We start from the raw sequence: 17,114 nt of genomic DNA, 5'->3' as shown, positions 1-17,114 counted from the left end.
GTGTATTCCAGTTTCTTGGGATGAATGACTCTGAAAATGTCCAATAGTTCTAGTTTATCTATCTCTTCATTTAGCTCCCTTATGTCTTTACTGATTTTCTTCCTGGATGATCTGTCAAGTTGAGATAGTGGGGTGTTGAAGTCCCCTACTATGATTGTGTTACTGTTAATATATTGCTGTAGCTCTTTCAGTAGAAGTTTGATGTATTTAGATGGCTTCTCATTGGGTGCATAGATATTCATAATTGTTAAGTCCTCTTGATTGACTGATCCTCTGAGCATTAAGTAGTGTCCATTCCTATCTTTTTTAATCTTATCTATTTTAAAGTCTATCATGTCAGATATGAGAATAGCTGTTCCTGCCCTTTTTTGTGGGCCATTGGCTTGAATGATAGTTTTCCATCCTTTCACTTTAAGTCTGTGTTTGTCTTGTTGACTTAGGTGAGTTTCCTGTAGACAACATATTGTTGGGTTGTGTTTTCTGATCCATCTTCCTACTCTGTGTCTTTTAATAGGTGAATTCAGGCCATTGACATTTATTGATATCAAAGATTGAAGATATTTTAACGCCATTCTTGTAGAGTTTTAGAGTGTTTTGATATATGTCCTATTTGTGGTGGTCTGGTTGTTTATAGGAGACCTTTCAGAACTTCTTTCAGGGCAGGCTTGGTGATGGTTGATTCCTTCAACTGTTGCTTGTCTGAGAAGGTTTTGATGCATCCATCTAGTCTGAATGACAGTCTAGCAGGATATAGTATTCTTGGCTGAAAGCCTTTCTCATTGAGCACTCGATAGATATCTTGCCATTCTCTTCTGGCCTGTAGTGTTTGTATGGAGAAGTCTGCTGCTAATCTTATGGGTTTTCCTTTGTAGGTGACTCTTTGTTTTTCTCTTGCAGCCTTGAGGATCCTTTCTTTATCCTTATTCCTTTCCATGTCATACTTAGGTATGACATGTCTTGGTGTCTTTAGGTCTGGGTTAATTCTGTTTGGGACCCTCTGGGCTTCTTGAATCTTTATGTCTTTGGTGTTGTCTAGACTAGAGAATTTTCAGCTATTATGGCCTGGAGAATGCTTTCTTCCTCCCCTTCTCTTTCTTCCTCTGGTAAGCCAATAATGAGTATATTGTTTCTTTTGAAGTCATCCCATAGGACTCTGTTGTTGTTTTCAGCATCTCTTAATCTCTTTTTGAGATTTCTTACTTCTTTTTTAGTTGTCTCTAATTCATCCTCAATCTTGCTAATTCTGTCTTCAGCCTCATTGATTCTATTCTCTCTACCCTCTACTGCTTTCTGGAGTTCATCTATTTTGTTGCCCTGCTCTGATACTGTTTTAGCTTGTTCAGCTAGTTGCCTTCTTAGCTCAGCGATTTCAGCTTTCAGCTCTCTAATAACCATGAGATAATTAGAATTTTCTTCCATATTCTCATTTGTTGTTCCTGCATTTCTGATTACAATTTTTTCAAATTCTTTACTCACTCCTGTGATTATTTCCTTAGCTAATGTTTGGATGTTGAACTCATTTTGTGCTTCACCCTCTGGAGGACTTTTAGCTGGACTCTTGTCCTGGTTCAAGTCTCTAATATTTTTTCTTGTTGTTTTAGCCATTTTATATATTATGTTATGAGTTCCCTTTATCAGTACTTTTCAAATTATTGTTCACTATTGCCTGGATTGACTTGTGTCTAAGTAATTTAATTAAAGGGTTTACCCTGGTGGAAGTTAACAGTTTTTTCCAATCCCTGAGTTGGAGCTCAGTGGTGTAAAAGCCTCTTTTTTTCTTCCCTGTAGGCTATGGGAGCCTGAGGGCTTTTAAACTATCAATAGGCTTCTTAGCTTAATCACTGAATCCTGACCAAGAGATAAAGCAGGGTGTGGCAGAGATAATCCAGTGGTTATGCAAAGAGACTTTCACAGCCCCTCAGCTATGCCACCGAGGTATAGGTCTTCTCCTGAGTTTCCTGGTTAGATCTCTGTCCCCTGGTGTCCCTCCCTGTTGCTGCTCCAGATTCTGAGGGTAGTAGCAATGGAGACTCAGAGTTGCACTTGGTGAGTCTCTGGGGAGTCCTTTCCTCCCTTCAGCTGTCCCCTTGTTGTGGAGCAGACTGGAGGTGGTGTCTCCACTGATAAACTGTTGAACTGTTAGCAGCCACTTAATCTCTCCTTAGGCCCCTCTCTCCTCTCTGTCACCAGCCACGCGTGTTTGTACTCACCGGTGATTTACTGGGTTCCTGTGGTCATTCTAGTCCTGTCTTGTTTCGGTCCGGGTGGTCTCCTTTGGTATTCCTTCTTGATCCGGGAGAGGAGAGGAGAGGAGGGGAGGGGAGGGGAGGGGAGGGGAGGGGAGGGGAGGGGAGGGGAGGGGAGGGGAGGGGAGGGGAGGGGAGGGGTTAAGAAAGTGATCTGCTGCTGGTAACTCCGCCTCAGGAAGTCCCCTATTATCATCATTTTTTACCAGAGCTTTACTCATCTGTCTTATGGTGGTGTGGGGGATTGAACCTGGGACTTTGGAGCCTCAGGCATGAGTATCTATTTGCATAACCATTATGCTATCTACCCCTGAGGTTAATTTCTATGTCAGTCACTCACTACATTTTAAGATAAATATTTTCAATAAATAGACATGTCAGAAATTCAACACATACAGTATTAAAAAGAAAATTGAAAGCTTTTGTGTTAGAAAACTTAATTTCAGGCTGGGGTAGATAGCATGATGGTTATGCAAACACTCATGCCTGAGGCTCCAAAGTCCCAAGTTCAATCCCTTGCACCACCATAAGCCAGAGCTGAGCAGTGCTCTGGTTGAAAAAAAAAAAAAAATTAAAAGAAAACTTCTTTTCAAGAGCTCAACTAATGGCCTAGAGTGGTAGCTCAATATGTAGGGTGTACGCCTTACCACACTTGCAGCCCAAGTTCAATCTGGAGGTACCATGCCCCCCAGCTGAGTGACTTTGAAACAGTGAAATCATATATTCTAGAGTTTCCAGCTAGACCAAAATGAGAAAAGAAAGAAAAAAAGTTCAGCTATCAAACTTGCAGAATGATTTTTTTTTTTTTACTTCTGGCAAATACAATATTCTGTATATTTGATTTTTTTTTTTCATTTAGCACAAACTGTCAGTGCAAAAAAAGTATCTAGTAGGTTAGTGTCATGGTCTCTGCTTAAAATAAAGTCAGTAGACCAGGGAGCTATCACAGTTAGAGCACACATTTCAAACCCAGGCGCCACCAGTCATCAGTCTAAGAGGTACTCTGATTAAAAATAAATAATGACCTATAGGCAGAGGAAAGGGAAAAGAAAAAAGAAAAAAACTTGCCTCTGAGCAGATGGCTCAGTGGTAGGGTGGTGTGACAGACTTACATATGTAAAGGCCCAACTTCAATCCTTGGTACCACATATGCCATAGTGCTAGTTTTTCTAACTCTAAGTAATCCATCTTTTTATGTTTGTTTGTTTATGAGTTCAGTTTAGACTAGTGATATTTTTAGTTTATAATCAATTACAGGTGTTTTTTTTTTTTTTTTTGCTTGTTTAAGCAAATGTAAGGATAAATCATTTAATTTTATTTATTTAAGGAATTGGGCAAGGTGTCCCTGTAGTGGCACTTATATTCGAAGGTGGGCCAAATGTCATCCTCACAGTTTTGGAATACCTTCAGGAAAGCCCTCCAGTTCCAGTTGTTGTATGTGAAGGAACAGGCAGAGCTGCAGATCTGCTGGCATATATTCATAAACAAACAGAAGAAGGAGGGTAAGTGTTTGATTTATCTAAAGAGGTTTGTGGTTTATGGAGTACTGGATTTATTATTTTTTATGTAAAATTTTCATGTTTAATACAATACCTTATTGAAGAAGTAGCCTGTCTAGTACATTATTGAATATATTGAAATACAGTGATTGCAAACAGTTGAGATGAAGCAGGCTAGATGGAAGACAATAGGAAGGACACTTTTCAATATGAATTTTTATATCTTTGTGTTTTATGTTTGAGATACATAATTACTGTAAGCCATTAACATTCTAATTAAAATAAATTACTTATTGAGAAGATTAAGATGTCAGTGTATTCATGTTTAACACAGTTTTGGTGAAATAACATTTAGTGTACCATGAAGTCTTAAAAGTTTATTTATTTATATTTTTCCCTTTTGTTGCCCTTGTTGTTTTTAATTGTTGTTGTAATTATTGTCATTATTGATGTCATCATTGTTAGATAGGACAGAGAGAAATGGAGAGAGGAGGGGAAGACAGAGGGGGGAGAGAAAGATAGACATCTCCAGACCTGCTTCACCACCTGTGAAGTGACTCCCCTGCAGGTGGGGAGCCGGGACTCGAACCGGGATCCTTACACTGGTCCTTGAGCTTTGCGCCATGTGAGCTTAACCCACTGCACTACTACCTGACTCCCAAAGTTTATTTTTTTATACAGTGCTTTATAAAAATAAAACATTACCATACTCCTTATAAACTAATTAAAGAGGAAACAACTCTATTAACATTTTATACCTGAGTGATTATCTCATGAGAAATTTTCACTCAGTTATTTAATATCGATACCATGTCTTTTTGTTTTATGTAGCACTGTTACCTTATATGTCCTTGATATCACCACTTAGTGGTCTTCTTTTAATGGAAGGAACTTCCTTTAATGGGATAACTTTCTCATTTGCCCATTTTAGAGCTAAAGAGGACACACACCACAGCACTATTCTACCATCCCTGGTACTTTTCACCCCGCTCCCCCCAGTACTGTTTATAGGGGTTTCCATGTAGTGCTAGAACTCTTAACCCAAGTCCTTGTATAATATAAATCACTTACTATTCTGGGTGAGCTAGCTCCTGACCCCTGATATAATATCTTCATAGGTCTTATTTACGTGGGTCACATTAGAATATAAAAATGGTGGCGGGAACTATGTGGAATTGTACCCCTGTTATCTTACAGTACTGTTAATCATTATCAAGTCACTGTTAAAATAAATAAAACCATTAAAATATTTTTAAAAGAATCTAAAAATAATAGAAACTAAAATCAACAAAGTTGTTTTCTGCCACCCCGCCACCCCCCAGGAATCTCCCTGATGCAGCAGAACCTGATATTATTTCAACCATCAAAAAAACATTTAATTTTGGCCAGAGTGAAGCAGTTCATTTATTTCAAACACTGATGGAATGCATGAAAAAAAAGGAGCTTGTAAGTAGATTCAGTAAAACAAATCTTTCTCTTTTATTCAGTTCACGTTCTGAATTGATGGAATGGTTTTTGAGTTTTATTTGAGTTAATAACATTTAAAACCTTTTTAAGTCTGTAAAGATTCTTTGTTTACTTTGGTGAAGCTAAGAGATACCATAGAAGGATTATGTACTTTATATGGTATTGAAACGTGTTTATTCTGTATTTTAGGAAAAGTTTTTCTAACAAAGCTTCAGCAGGTTATAACCAAGATCAAAGAATATCACTAAAGTTAATGGCTTCTCTAAAAATGTAATTGGAAAAAAAAAAAAAAAAGCAACTTCAGATATACATGGTCCCCAACTTACCATGGTTTGGCTTAACTATTTTCCAACTTTACAATGGTATGAAAGTAATAGGCATTGAGTTGAAACTGTATATATGTCAGACTTACTACATTGCTTTTTCACTTACTGTATAGTAAATTACATGTGGCCTCATCAACACCATTATTATGAGATAGGATTTATGTTAAATGATTTTGCTCAACTGTGGACTTCTGTGAGTGTTCTAAGGATGTTGTAAAATTCGATACTTGATAGTGGGTTTATCAGTATGTTATCCCATCTTAAATAAGGAAAGATCTGCACATTACTCTGAATAATAAATAAAAAAAAATCATTGCTGCTTAGTTTTACTCATTTAAACAAAAACTTAAGTATTCAGAGATACATAAACATTCCATAAGTAGGTAGATGAAAACATGATTTGGTTTGCTGTTTATTATCATCATCATTTATTTGTGTTTTAGTGTTATATACCATACCATGAAGTTGAAGCTTTTGCTTTGGGCTTATAAGAGCTTTACTTAAGTTTCCTTTGACCAGGGAGGTGATTCAGCAGTTAGAGAGCAGTATTTGAGAGCTGGAGGCCCTGGGTTTGATCCCCAGCATGGCATTTTCTGGAGCAGTACTCTGATCTTTCTCACATTAAAATAAATCTTAAGTTTCCAGGAAAATAATTGAGCAAAACATTTCTAAATCAAGAACACATTTACTGGTCAATTAATTGTATGTTCATTTGTGAGAAGAACAGTGGGGTTTGCACAGATAAATAAACCATATCATTAGCCACAACTTATTTACTCTCTCTTTTTTTCAATTTTTTTTTTTAATCTTTATTTGTTGGATGCAGAAGTTGAGAGGGAAGGGGGTGATGGAGAGGAAGAGAGACAGAGACACCTGCAACATTGTTTCACCACTTGTGAAACTTTTCCCCCTGCAGGTGGAGACCAGGGGCTTAAACCTGGGTCCTTGCGCACTGTGACATGTACGCTCAACCAGGTGCGCCACCACCTGGCCTGTTCACTCTCTTTTAAAGGATATAAGATAATAAAAAATGAACTTAATGTGAAATAAAACATTGAGTATACCTGTTACTTAATAAAGGATAAGTCTCTTTCCTCATTGCTGGATCTTTATATCTACTTGATTTCACTGCAACCAGTGTGTGGGGGGTATAGAAACAGAAATTGGGAGGGAGAAGGAAGCTAGAGAGTTACCTCATCACTTGTGAAACTTGCCACTTGCAGCTGGGGATGGGGCTAGGGTTTGAACCTGGTGTTTGGCCATGGGGCATTTTACTAGGTGCACCACTACCCAGCCCTTCCCCCCCCCTCCTAGGTTTCATATTGGAACAGAAAGGAGAGACATTCTAGCACTACCCCACTGTCCATGGAGCTTTCTCAGCTGCTATACTTGGTGCTCCCATGTAGTGCCGAGGCTCAAACCTGGACCCTTGCACATTTATGCCGTGAACTGTTTGCCCCCTCCCTGCTTTTTTTTTGTTGAAATGAAGTTAATTTAAAAAAAAAAACACAGAAAACTGTATCCTATGCAGGTTGAACTTATTCTTTGTACTTTTAAGTCGTTAACATAGTTCTTGAAGGTTCCTACTAAAGAGAAAAAAGATACAAGAGAAACCAGTGCACCATCCTCCACTGTAATGTTTAAACCCAGGGCCTCATGCATATAAGGCGCACACTTGACCAGAACCTCCTCCTCATGGCCCGAAGTTGTCTTATGATACTGAATACCTTAACTTTTGAAAGGAAAACGCATAACATATGACTTAATCTTTAAATAGATCACTGTTTTCCATGTTGGATCTGATGAACAGCAAGAGATAGATGTAGCAATACTTACTGCACTGCTTAAAGGTAAGATTTAATCTTGGAAAATTTGTAGTGTGTTTTATTTATAGCTTATTTATGTAGGATTGAACTTAAATATTTGGCTCATAAATTTTTGTTTTTACTTTTAGAATTTTGTTTATAGCAGGTTTTGTTTTACTATACCCACTTAATTATCCTATTAGAATGTATCATATTTTAATTGGCTGATAATAAGCATTAAAAGACAATAAGATATAGAATGTGAAAAGTAAAGAAGCAAAAGGAAAACTCTTAGCCTATAAAAAGAAAATGATGGTTCTTGGAGGGGTAAGAAGGAGAGTAAATTGTGTAAAAGTGATCTATTTATTGTATAGTGGTGGATTGAAAATAGAATTTTAGGGTGCAGTCATAATGTAGTTGTACTGATGTTGGATCGCTGTGCATTTGTATGTATAGTGTAGATGTGCCTTAAGCCAATGTTAATACAATAACATACTTTTTAAATAACGAAGGGACCAGGTCATTTTTTTCCTCAAAAATTAGAAGCTTGGGCTATAGATACATCTCACCCAGTAGGGTTTGTGCCTTGCCGTCTCATAACGCAGGTATAAGCCCTGACATCCCATGGAAATACCACAGCATCAGGGGTTAATTAAAAAAAAAAAAGGTCTGGGGAGAAAGTATAATCATTATGCAAAAGGCTTTCATGCCTGAGGCTCCAAAGTCCCAAATTCAATCTGCAGTACTACCATAGCCAGAGCTGAGCAGAGTGCTCTGATAGGTCCTCCTCCCCTCCCCCACTCATTAAAATAAAATATTAAAAAATACTTTTAGGAGCTGGGGAATGACAGTATAATGCTTATGTAAAGACTGTCATGCCTGGGCTGCTGAGTTCATTGCCCTGCCCCATAAGCCAGAGTTGAGAAATGCTCTGGTAAAATATAAAATAAATAAATTACTATCTACTGGGCTTTCTTATTCTCCTGATGCATGGTATAATCTTACTGGTATGTAATACATTTTAGTATTATATGCCCATCTACCTATCAATTTGACTTAAATTATTATTCTACTTATAAAAACATGCACAGAATAAAATACAAAAATAAAAAAATTGTTTGAATATCCACTAACTGGAGTATTTGTTGAATATATTTTGGTTTACTTCTTTCTAAAAGGTATTAATGTATGTATCAGACAAATGTATATGAACTGTTGCAGAAAAAAAAAAAAGATATGATACTAAGGACCTTATCAAATTTAATGTCATGCCAAGGAGCTATTTAAGTATTTTGTGTGTTACCATCTACTTCTGAATAAATGTATGCATGAGTTTCTATGTACACAAAAGCTTTTCTCATAATAACTTTTTTTCCCAAAAAGAAACGACTGTATTCTGATTTTATTTATAGTGAATAAGAATAGTGTCTTTTTGTATACTATTTTTATTTATTATTGGATAGAGAGAAAATAGAGAAGGAAAGAGACAGAGACACCTGCTTCACCACTTGTGAAGCTTTCCCCCTGCAGGTTGGGCCCAGGGGCTTGAACCTGGATCCTCGCACACTTTAATGTGTACACTTACCCAAGTGCACCACTTCCTAGCCCAAGATGTGTCTTTTCTGTAGTTGAGAAAAATAAAATCCTGAACCCTGGGGGTAACCACCTCTGAGACAGGCTACCTCTGAACAGTGACTGACACCAGCACCAGCTGTGTAATTTAACTAAGAGGCAATAGGCACAGAATTTTAAGTGAACACTTTTTAATGGAAATCTGTTACCTAAGTAATCACTAAACTTGTCGACTATTTTCTTTTTTAATTAGGCACCAATGCTTCTGCATTTGACCAGCTTATTCTTACATTGGCATGGGATAGAGTTGACATTGCCAAAAATCATGTATTTGTTTATGGACAACAATGGCTGGTAGGTAAATTATCTGTACATACAATGTAATTGGATTAGAATAAGTAATGGTGAAAGTATTTGTTAGAACTAATCTCAGTATTTACTTTAAGTCCCTCTTTAAATACTTCCCATTCAGTTCCAGTTGGGATTATTAAATTTGAACCTGGGTCTTTGTGCATTATAATATATACATTAAGCCAGGTATGCTACAACCTGGGCCTAATTCAGAGCCTTTTTTTCTTCTTCTTAAATAGTGTGCTGCTCTCAGCTGCTCTCAGCTCTGGCTTATGGGGGTAACCCAGGACTTGGGAGTCTCAGTCATGAGAGTCTTTTTGCATAGCCATTATGCTATCTCTCCTACCCAATCCAGAGCCTTTATGATGACCTACAAAACTTTATGTCATCTGTCTTATTACTTCGCTTATCTTATATGTTACCACAGCCCCCTTTCTTCACTATTGTACAACCAGGTTCACTCTTCTTTGTTTCTTAGAATATACCATAAATATTACCTCCCTGAATTCATAGTTAGGATTGCTTTCTCTTTTCTGTATAACACTTGTAACCAAGTGTTATGTTTCATTTAGGCTTTCACTATCTACCTATTTTAATAGCAGATCCCCATGACAACACTATGATCTTCTCAGGCACTGTTTTCTCTTAGGCATTTAACATCATATCTTTTAACTATTTATCTCTCTACTCTTAGAAAGTAAATTTTAAGAAAGCAAGAATGTTTAGTTTTGTTCACAGCTATATTCACAAACTGTCACACAGTGGTTGACAAATGTTTTGTATGTCTCAATTAGTAGGAAGCTGTGTGAAATAATTGTCATCCATGCCTGGGAATAATCCCCAGTTGCTTTTAAAACTTTTGTTTGTGGGGGTCGGGTGGTAACGTAGCAGGTTATGGGCACGTGGCGCAAAGCACAAGGACCAGCCTAAGGATCCTGGTTCGAGCCCTGGCTCCCCACCTGCGGGGAGTTGCTTCACAGGCGGTGAAGCAGGTCTGCAGGTGTCTGTCTTTCTCTCCCCCCTCTGTCTTCCCCTCTCTCCATTTCTCTCTGTCCTATCCAACAATGACAACATCAATAACAACAACAATAATAACGACAACAATAAAAAACAAGGGCAACAAAAGGGAATAAATAAATAAACTTTTGTTTGTATAATTCAGATATACGAAACATGTTTATTAACTTTGATACTCTTTTAGGTTGGATCCTTGGAACAAGCTATGCTTGATGCACTTGTAATGGATAGAGTTGCATTTGTAAAGCTTCTTATAGAAAATGGAGTGAGCATGCATAAATTTCTTACCATTGCAAGACTAGAAGAACTTTACAACACTGTAAGTATATGCTAAAATTGTTTGTTGGCTTTATTAACTTTAAAAAAAAATGTCATTTTACCTGAACCTCTTGAATCTCATTTGCAAAACTTTTAATTTAATCTCTTGCTAGACAACATGAACAACTAAACATAAACAACTACTTCTCCTCCTCCCTCCTTTTTTTTTTTTTTTTTAAGTGATTTATTCACTTATTTATGAGAGAACCGGTGTATCACTCTGGCATTCATGATGCTGGACATGGGACTTGGGACCTCATGCTTGAGAGTCCAGTGCTTTTATTTACCACTCCACTATCCCAGGCAACCTACCTGAACAACTTAGAGTGTTTCTCCCCCCTACACTCCAATATCACCAGCAGTCTGCTCCCTCCCTTTTATTTATTTTTTTTCCTTTCAGTTTCATTTAGAGTGACAGAGAGGTGAGAGAACCTATAGCTCTGCTCCACTGTTCATAAAACCTCCCATGCTATTATAGGTGCTCTCACTTCATGCTAGGGGCTTGAACTCTGGTGATTGTGCATGGTAAAGCATACACTATAACTGGTGAGCTACTCCACAACTGTTAATAAAATTGGTTCTATCAAGGTCTAAAAGTCTTTCCCTGTTTTCTTGGGCATGACCCAGGCTCAAGCCTGATCCTCCACCACATTGCAGGAAGCATTGGCAATGTGGTGTCTTTCTCTGCTTCTGTCTTCTGTCAGAAAGAGTTGGTCTGGAGCAGTGAAGCCCCACAGACAACAACAGCAAAAAAAACTTTGATTATTCACCAGTGTATGTTGTTTTTTTTTTTAAAAAAACTATACAAATTATTTTCCATTTATTTATTTTGCCCCCAGGGTTATTCCTGGGGCTCAGTGTCTACACAATCAGTGGCTATTTTTTTCCTTTAATGTTGATGATAGAGAAATATAGGGCAAGAGATAAGGAAAGTGCCAGGCTGAGCTTCATTGATGGGAGACAGATGACCCGGGGCTCATGGATGGGTTGTATGCAGTATCTCTTTATTCATGCAGGACACAGCACAATCTAAGCCGAGCTAAACTAAACTAAAACTAAGGGAAAACTCACAATGCTGTCTTTAATATATACCTGCCAAGTAGGGTGGGAACAGGATGTGACATAGAGAGGGTGGAGAGAAAAGTGACTGGGTGTGACAAGGAGAGGGGGCGGAGCAGGTGAGAATTCTACCACTGAACCACCAATGCCCTGGAGGGAAGGTGGTGCTTTATGTAAATGTAAGTGATTTATGTAAATAGACTGCAGCTTTGAATGGGATCAAACTAATCTCATACAGACATACTGGTGTTTAAGCGGGGGAAGCTGGCATACTATCCAACAGGAAAGGACCAAAGGCCCAAACCTGAGTCTTCACACGGTAGCATATGTACTTTACTGGTTGTGACCAGTCCCTATCCAAATTCTTACCTTGATTTTCAATGTTCTTCTGCTTTTGAAATTTTAGGTTATGAGAGACAAGTATGCAAAAGATGTTAATGTCTTGGGCTCTACAGTTCCATTTTTAATCCCCTCTACATTATAAACCAGAGCTGAGCAGTGCTCTGGTCTCTATATTTCTGTTTCATTAAAATAATGAAGCTTCATAAAGTATGTGTTACAGCTCTCCTTCTCCATCTCCCTCGCTCCTCTCCCTTCCCTCTCTCAATACCTCTCCATCTCTATACAAATTAAGTACTCATTTTAAAAAAGCATTTGCTGTGCACATTATACTGATGTCTGTTTTTCTTATTATTATTTCCTGCACATAGAATTTATTCATTGGGGACCCGGGCAGTGGCTCAGTGGGTTAAGCACAGGTGGTGCAAAGCACAAGGACTGGCTTAAGGACCCGGTTCGAGCCCCCGGCTCCCCACCTGCAGGGGAGTAGCTTCCCAGGCAGTGAAGCAGGTCTGCAGGTGTCTGTTTTTCTCTCCACCTCTCTGTCTTTCCCTCCTGTCTCCATTTCTCTGTCCTATCCAACAATGACGACATCAGTAACTACAACAATAAAACAACAAGGGCAACAAAAGGGAATAAATAAATAAACAAATAAAAACATTTAAAAAAAGAATTTATTCATTGTATAAAAAATAGTTCAAATGTCATGCCAGTACACGAAACCCTATGACATAATTATATCTTCCTTACGGCTTACTGATTTCGTCTGAAAATTATAAATTTATTTCCCCCATTGTTTTCTCTAAGTGTCTATTTAGCACACTTGCATTGACCTTTGTTGTCATTCTGCTATATTTAGCAAACAGATATAAAAATGTGAAAACCTTCACAAGTGGTGAAGCAGGTCTGCAAGTGTCTGTCTTTCTCTCCCCCTCTCTGTCTTCCCCTCTTCTCTCTGTCCTATACACCACCAACAACAACAACAAAAAATGTGAAACCTTTATTCACTGTGCTAAAGTAAGGTTTTTTCCTAAAATGTAAAGCAAGTAAAAAAATAAAAATGTATCTGATTGGGTATGGATCTGCTTGCCAGTGGCCTTGTCCAATGGAGAAACAGTTACAGAAGCCAGACTTTCTATCTTCTGTACCCCATAAAGAATTTTGGCCCATATTTCCAGATGTGTAAACATTAAGGGAAGATCATCAGAGGGCTCTGAACTTCATTTCCATCAGGACCCAGAGATAGAAGAGGAATAGAAAAAAGGAAGGACATTGGAAGTAGTGGGTGTGACTTAGAGAAAGGATGAGAAGGCAGGACCACAGGGAAAAAAATATGGCAGATATATATATATATATAAATTAGGCACAGTTAGAGAACTGCTGCATTAAGGTATATTTGCTTTCTCCTTTTTCCTCTTCATTCTTCTCTCCCTTGCCCCTCGTTTTCTATTAATGATTTGGCTTTGGTTTTATACATTACCAGGCACAAGAACTCGGGCTCAAGCCCATTTCCCTGCCTGCAGGAGGAAGCTTCATAAGATGTGAAGCAGAACTGCAGGTGTCTTTCTGTATCTCCCCTGTCCCTCTCAGTTTCTCTCTATCCTGTCAAATAAAATAAATAATACATATTTTAAAATATGAAAGTTCAAGGTATACTTATGAAACTATACTGTACTGCCAAACTTAGAAAACAAAAATTTCAGAGTTGGGCAGTTGTGCAGCGGGTTAAGCACACGTAGCGCAAAGCACAAGGACTGGGGACTGGCTTGAGAATCCCGGTTCAAGCCCCCGGCTCCCCACCTGCAGGGGACTCACTTCACAGGCGGTGAAGCAGATCTGCAGGTGTCTTTCTCTCCCTCTCTCTGTCTTCCCCTCCCCTCTCCATTTCTCTCTGTCCTATCCAGCAACAACAGCATCAATAACAACAACAATAAAACAAGGGCAACAAAAGGGAATAAATAAATACTTTAAAAAAAGAATTATACATCTTGTTAAAGAGAAATATGACAATGTGAAATGATTATATACTTTTATGAACTGACCTTACCTAAAACAGTATGATTTGTTTAAATATACTCATGAAAGATTCTTTTAAATTAAAAATATATATATACTAATTTGCTGTAATTTTTTTCTATAAAGAAACAAGGCCCAACTAATCCGATGTTATTTCATCTTGTCCGAGATGTCAAACAGGTAAGGATTTTATTTATTTATTATCAGTGTTACTGGAAAAAAAAAATTCTTACTGTTTCCCAAATGTCAGTTTAAACATACAGTAAGAGAGTGTGTGTAACAAAGACAGAGCAAGCACATGCACACGAGAGAGAGAGAGAGAGAGAGAAAGAGAAAGAGAGAGTGAACACAGAACATCACTTTCACTTATTGTTCTGGGAATCCAGCCCAGGACCTTACGTATACAGTCAGTGCAGTATACTGCCAAGCAACTTCACCAGTCTCCAAATACATCTTAGTTCTAAAATGATGAAATAAGGACAAACATTATGGTGAGAGGTAGAGAGCATAAGAAAAGAAGTCTATATAATTAAAATCAAGTTTCCTGAATACTTACCTGAGATAAAAGTTCATAATCCTTGGTACATAAAGGAAGATCATTAGTAAGAGTGTATCATCCTTATATTTAGAGTCATTTATATTATGACTCCTGAGCATGTAGAGAATGTTGAAGAAAACACTGAATGATGAGCTTCATAGTAGATTTTGCCAGTAAAAATGCTGACATATTTTCCCTGCCATCTGATATTATTAGTAGTGACTGGACATATTATGTCATAGGATGTGGAGCCATTCTGTGGTGACTATATTTGATGCACAGACATTTCTGTTACTGTGACCTAGTGGCTATTTATTTAGCTAGTACAGATCCTTGATGAAAGTGGTATTAAGTGGTCCAGGAGGTGGCACAGTGGTAAAGCTTTAGACTCTCATGGTAAAGCTTTGGACTCTCAAGCATGAGTTCCCGAGTTCAATTCCCGGCAGCACATGTGCCAGAGTGATGTCTGATTATTTCTCTCTTCTCCTATCTTTCTCATAAACAAATTAAAAAAAAAAATCTTAAAAAAAAAAAGAAAGTGGTATTAAAAGTTCCTATACCGAAGTGTTTCCCACATATCTACCTAGCACACACACACATGCATGCACGCATGCACACTAATTATCACTGGGGCTCAGTGCCTGTACATGGACTTCACCATTCTTGGCAGCCTTCTTTTTTTCTTTTTCTTTTCTGATAGACACAGAGATAGAGAAAAGAGAGAGACACCCGCAACACTGTCACTCACTGCTCAGAAGCTTCTTCCTGGCAGGAGGAAGTCAGGGGCTTGAACCCCAGGTCTTTTTCAAGCATGGTAGCGTGTTTCACTCTAACAGGTGTTCTACAACGTAACCTCTAGAATTCTTCATTTGAACTTTGAATGAATGTACTATCTATTAAACAATAATAATAATAATAATAAAAAGATTTGCTGAGCTAGGTCAGTGGTAGAGCATAGGACTTCCACGTCTGATCTAGATTCTGTTTCTGGTACCACGTATACTGGAATTGAGTAGTTCTCTGGTTTCTTTCTCTCTTACAAAGACATTTATCAATAAATAAATAAATAAATACCAAACTACTAAGTTAGGTTGTTTTCTGTGTTTTTTTTTTTAACACATTTAACACTAAATTAGTATCTCATGGAATTTCATTACACTTAAAAAAATTTAACTTATACTTATTTATGAGAGAGAAGAGACCTGGAGTGTCATTCTGACATATGCAATGCTGGGGCTCACAGTCAGACCATATGTTTATCTAATGAATCACACAACTTAGGCCACTAAAAAAAAATTAAATTTAATCGTGTGTGTATATGTACATATATATGGTTGTCAAGGGGAGTCCTGGCATACTTTTCTATGCAAATAATGCATTGTGACTTTTCCATCAACCCAACAGTTTTGTGAAAATGTATTACTACACGTAGTATAAAATCCATTCTTATAAGGCGTTTCAGTGGTTTTAATGTATTTTCAAAGTGTTCAACCACCAACCACATTGATTTTGGAGTATTTGCAGTATCACAAAAATAACCCTGTTTAGCAGTCCATCAAAATTCCTGTTCCCATTTAAAAGTATATGCTTTTAAAAAGTAAATTAAAATGAAATTACAAATAAAAGTTGTAATGGTAGGAAAAGATACAGACTTGTTTAATATAAATCATCTGATGATTAAACCTCTTAAAATTTTTTAAATTTATTTTAATGAGAGATCCAAAGAGGGAGAGACAGACACCAGGGTCCTGCTCAACTCTGGTTTCTGGAGGTACAAGGGATCTGGAAGGAGTTAAATCTCTGAGTCTCAGGCATGAAAGTCTTTAGCATGACCATTAACTATCTCTCTAGCCTTGGCTAAACTCTTACCATTATTTAATAAGGGGACTGGCAATGGGTTCACCATGGTAAGAAGCTAGGTTCAAGCCCCTGCTCCCCACTTGAAGTTGGGGAAGTTTTAAGAAAGGTTGAGCAGTGTTGTTAATATATCTGCTTTGTCTCTATCAGCCAGAACTGAACACTGATATAATACATATAGCCAATATAACTTTTGCTTAAAAATATATGTATGTCTTATGGCCAAGCAGTAGTGCACCTGGTTAAGTGCCCATATCATGTGCGAGGACCCAGCTCCGAGCACCCACTCTCCACATGTAGGGGATGCTTCATGAGTGGTGAAGCAGGTCTGCAGGTAGCTATCTTTCTTTCTCCCTCCCTCTTTATCTTTCTTTTACTCTCAGTTTCTCTGACCTGTCAAGTATAATGGAAAGGAAAAGGAAAAGTGGGGGTTGGGTAAGAGATTGCCACCAGGAGCAGTGGATTTGTAGTACAGGCACTGAGCCCCAGTGAAAACCCTGGTGACAATTAAAAATAAATACAAAAAAATAATAATTAATAAATACATACATATATTATTTAAAGTCTTGTTGGATACATCTATAAGCATAATTAACATAGCATTGGTTGTTGTAATAAATACTATTTATGATATATGCCATAGGAAGTGGGATACTGGGATGTTATATGTTACTTTGTTATTACATGAAGTATTAGTGCAGAAA

At 37.7% G+C, this 17,114-nt stretch overlaps 1 protein-coding gene across 1 annotated transcript in view; it reads left to right on the top strand.

Annotated features, from left to right (window-relative positions):
- Positions 1-17,114, top strand: part of TRPM7 (transient receptor potential cation channel subfamily M member 7) — a 118,487-nt gene that overhangs the window by 39,871 nt on the left and 61,502 nt on the right. Inside the window, exons 8-13 of the mRNA XM_060174658.1 lie at positions 3,574-3,748; positions 5,068-5,191; positions 7,316-7,388; positions 9,169-9,269; positions 10,468-10,602; positions 14,142-14,195. Coding sequence (XP_060030641.1) covers positions 3,574-3,748; positions 5,068-5,191; positions 7,316-7,388; positions 9,169-9,269; positions 10,468-10,602; positions 14,142-14,195 — 662 coding nt within the window. The remainder of the gene's footprint in view (positions 1-3,573; positions 3,749-5,067; positions 5,192-7,315; positions 7,389-9,168; positions 9,270-10,467; positions 10,603-14,141; positions 14,196-17,114) is intronic.

The sequence above is a fragment of the Erinaceus europaeus genome, chromosome 16 (assembly GCF_950295315.1).
Source record: "Erinaceus europaeus chromosome 16, mEriEur2.1, whole genome shotgun sequence".
Lineage (NCBI taxonomy): Eukaryota > Metazoa > Chordata > Mammalia > Eulipotyphla > Erinaceidae > Erinaceus > Erinaceus europaeus.
This window is presented reverse-complemented; position numbering and strand designations above follow the sequence as displayed.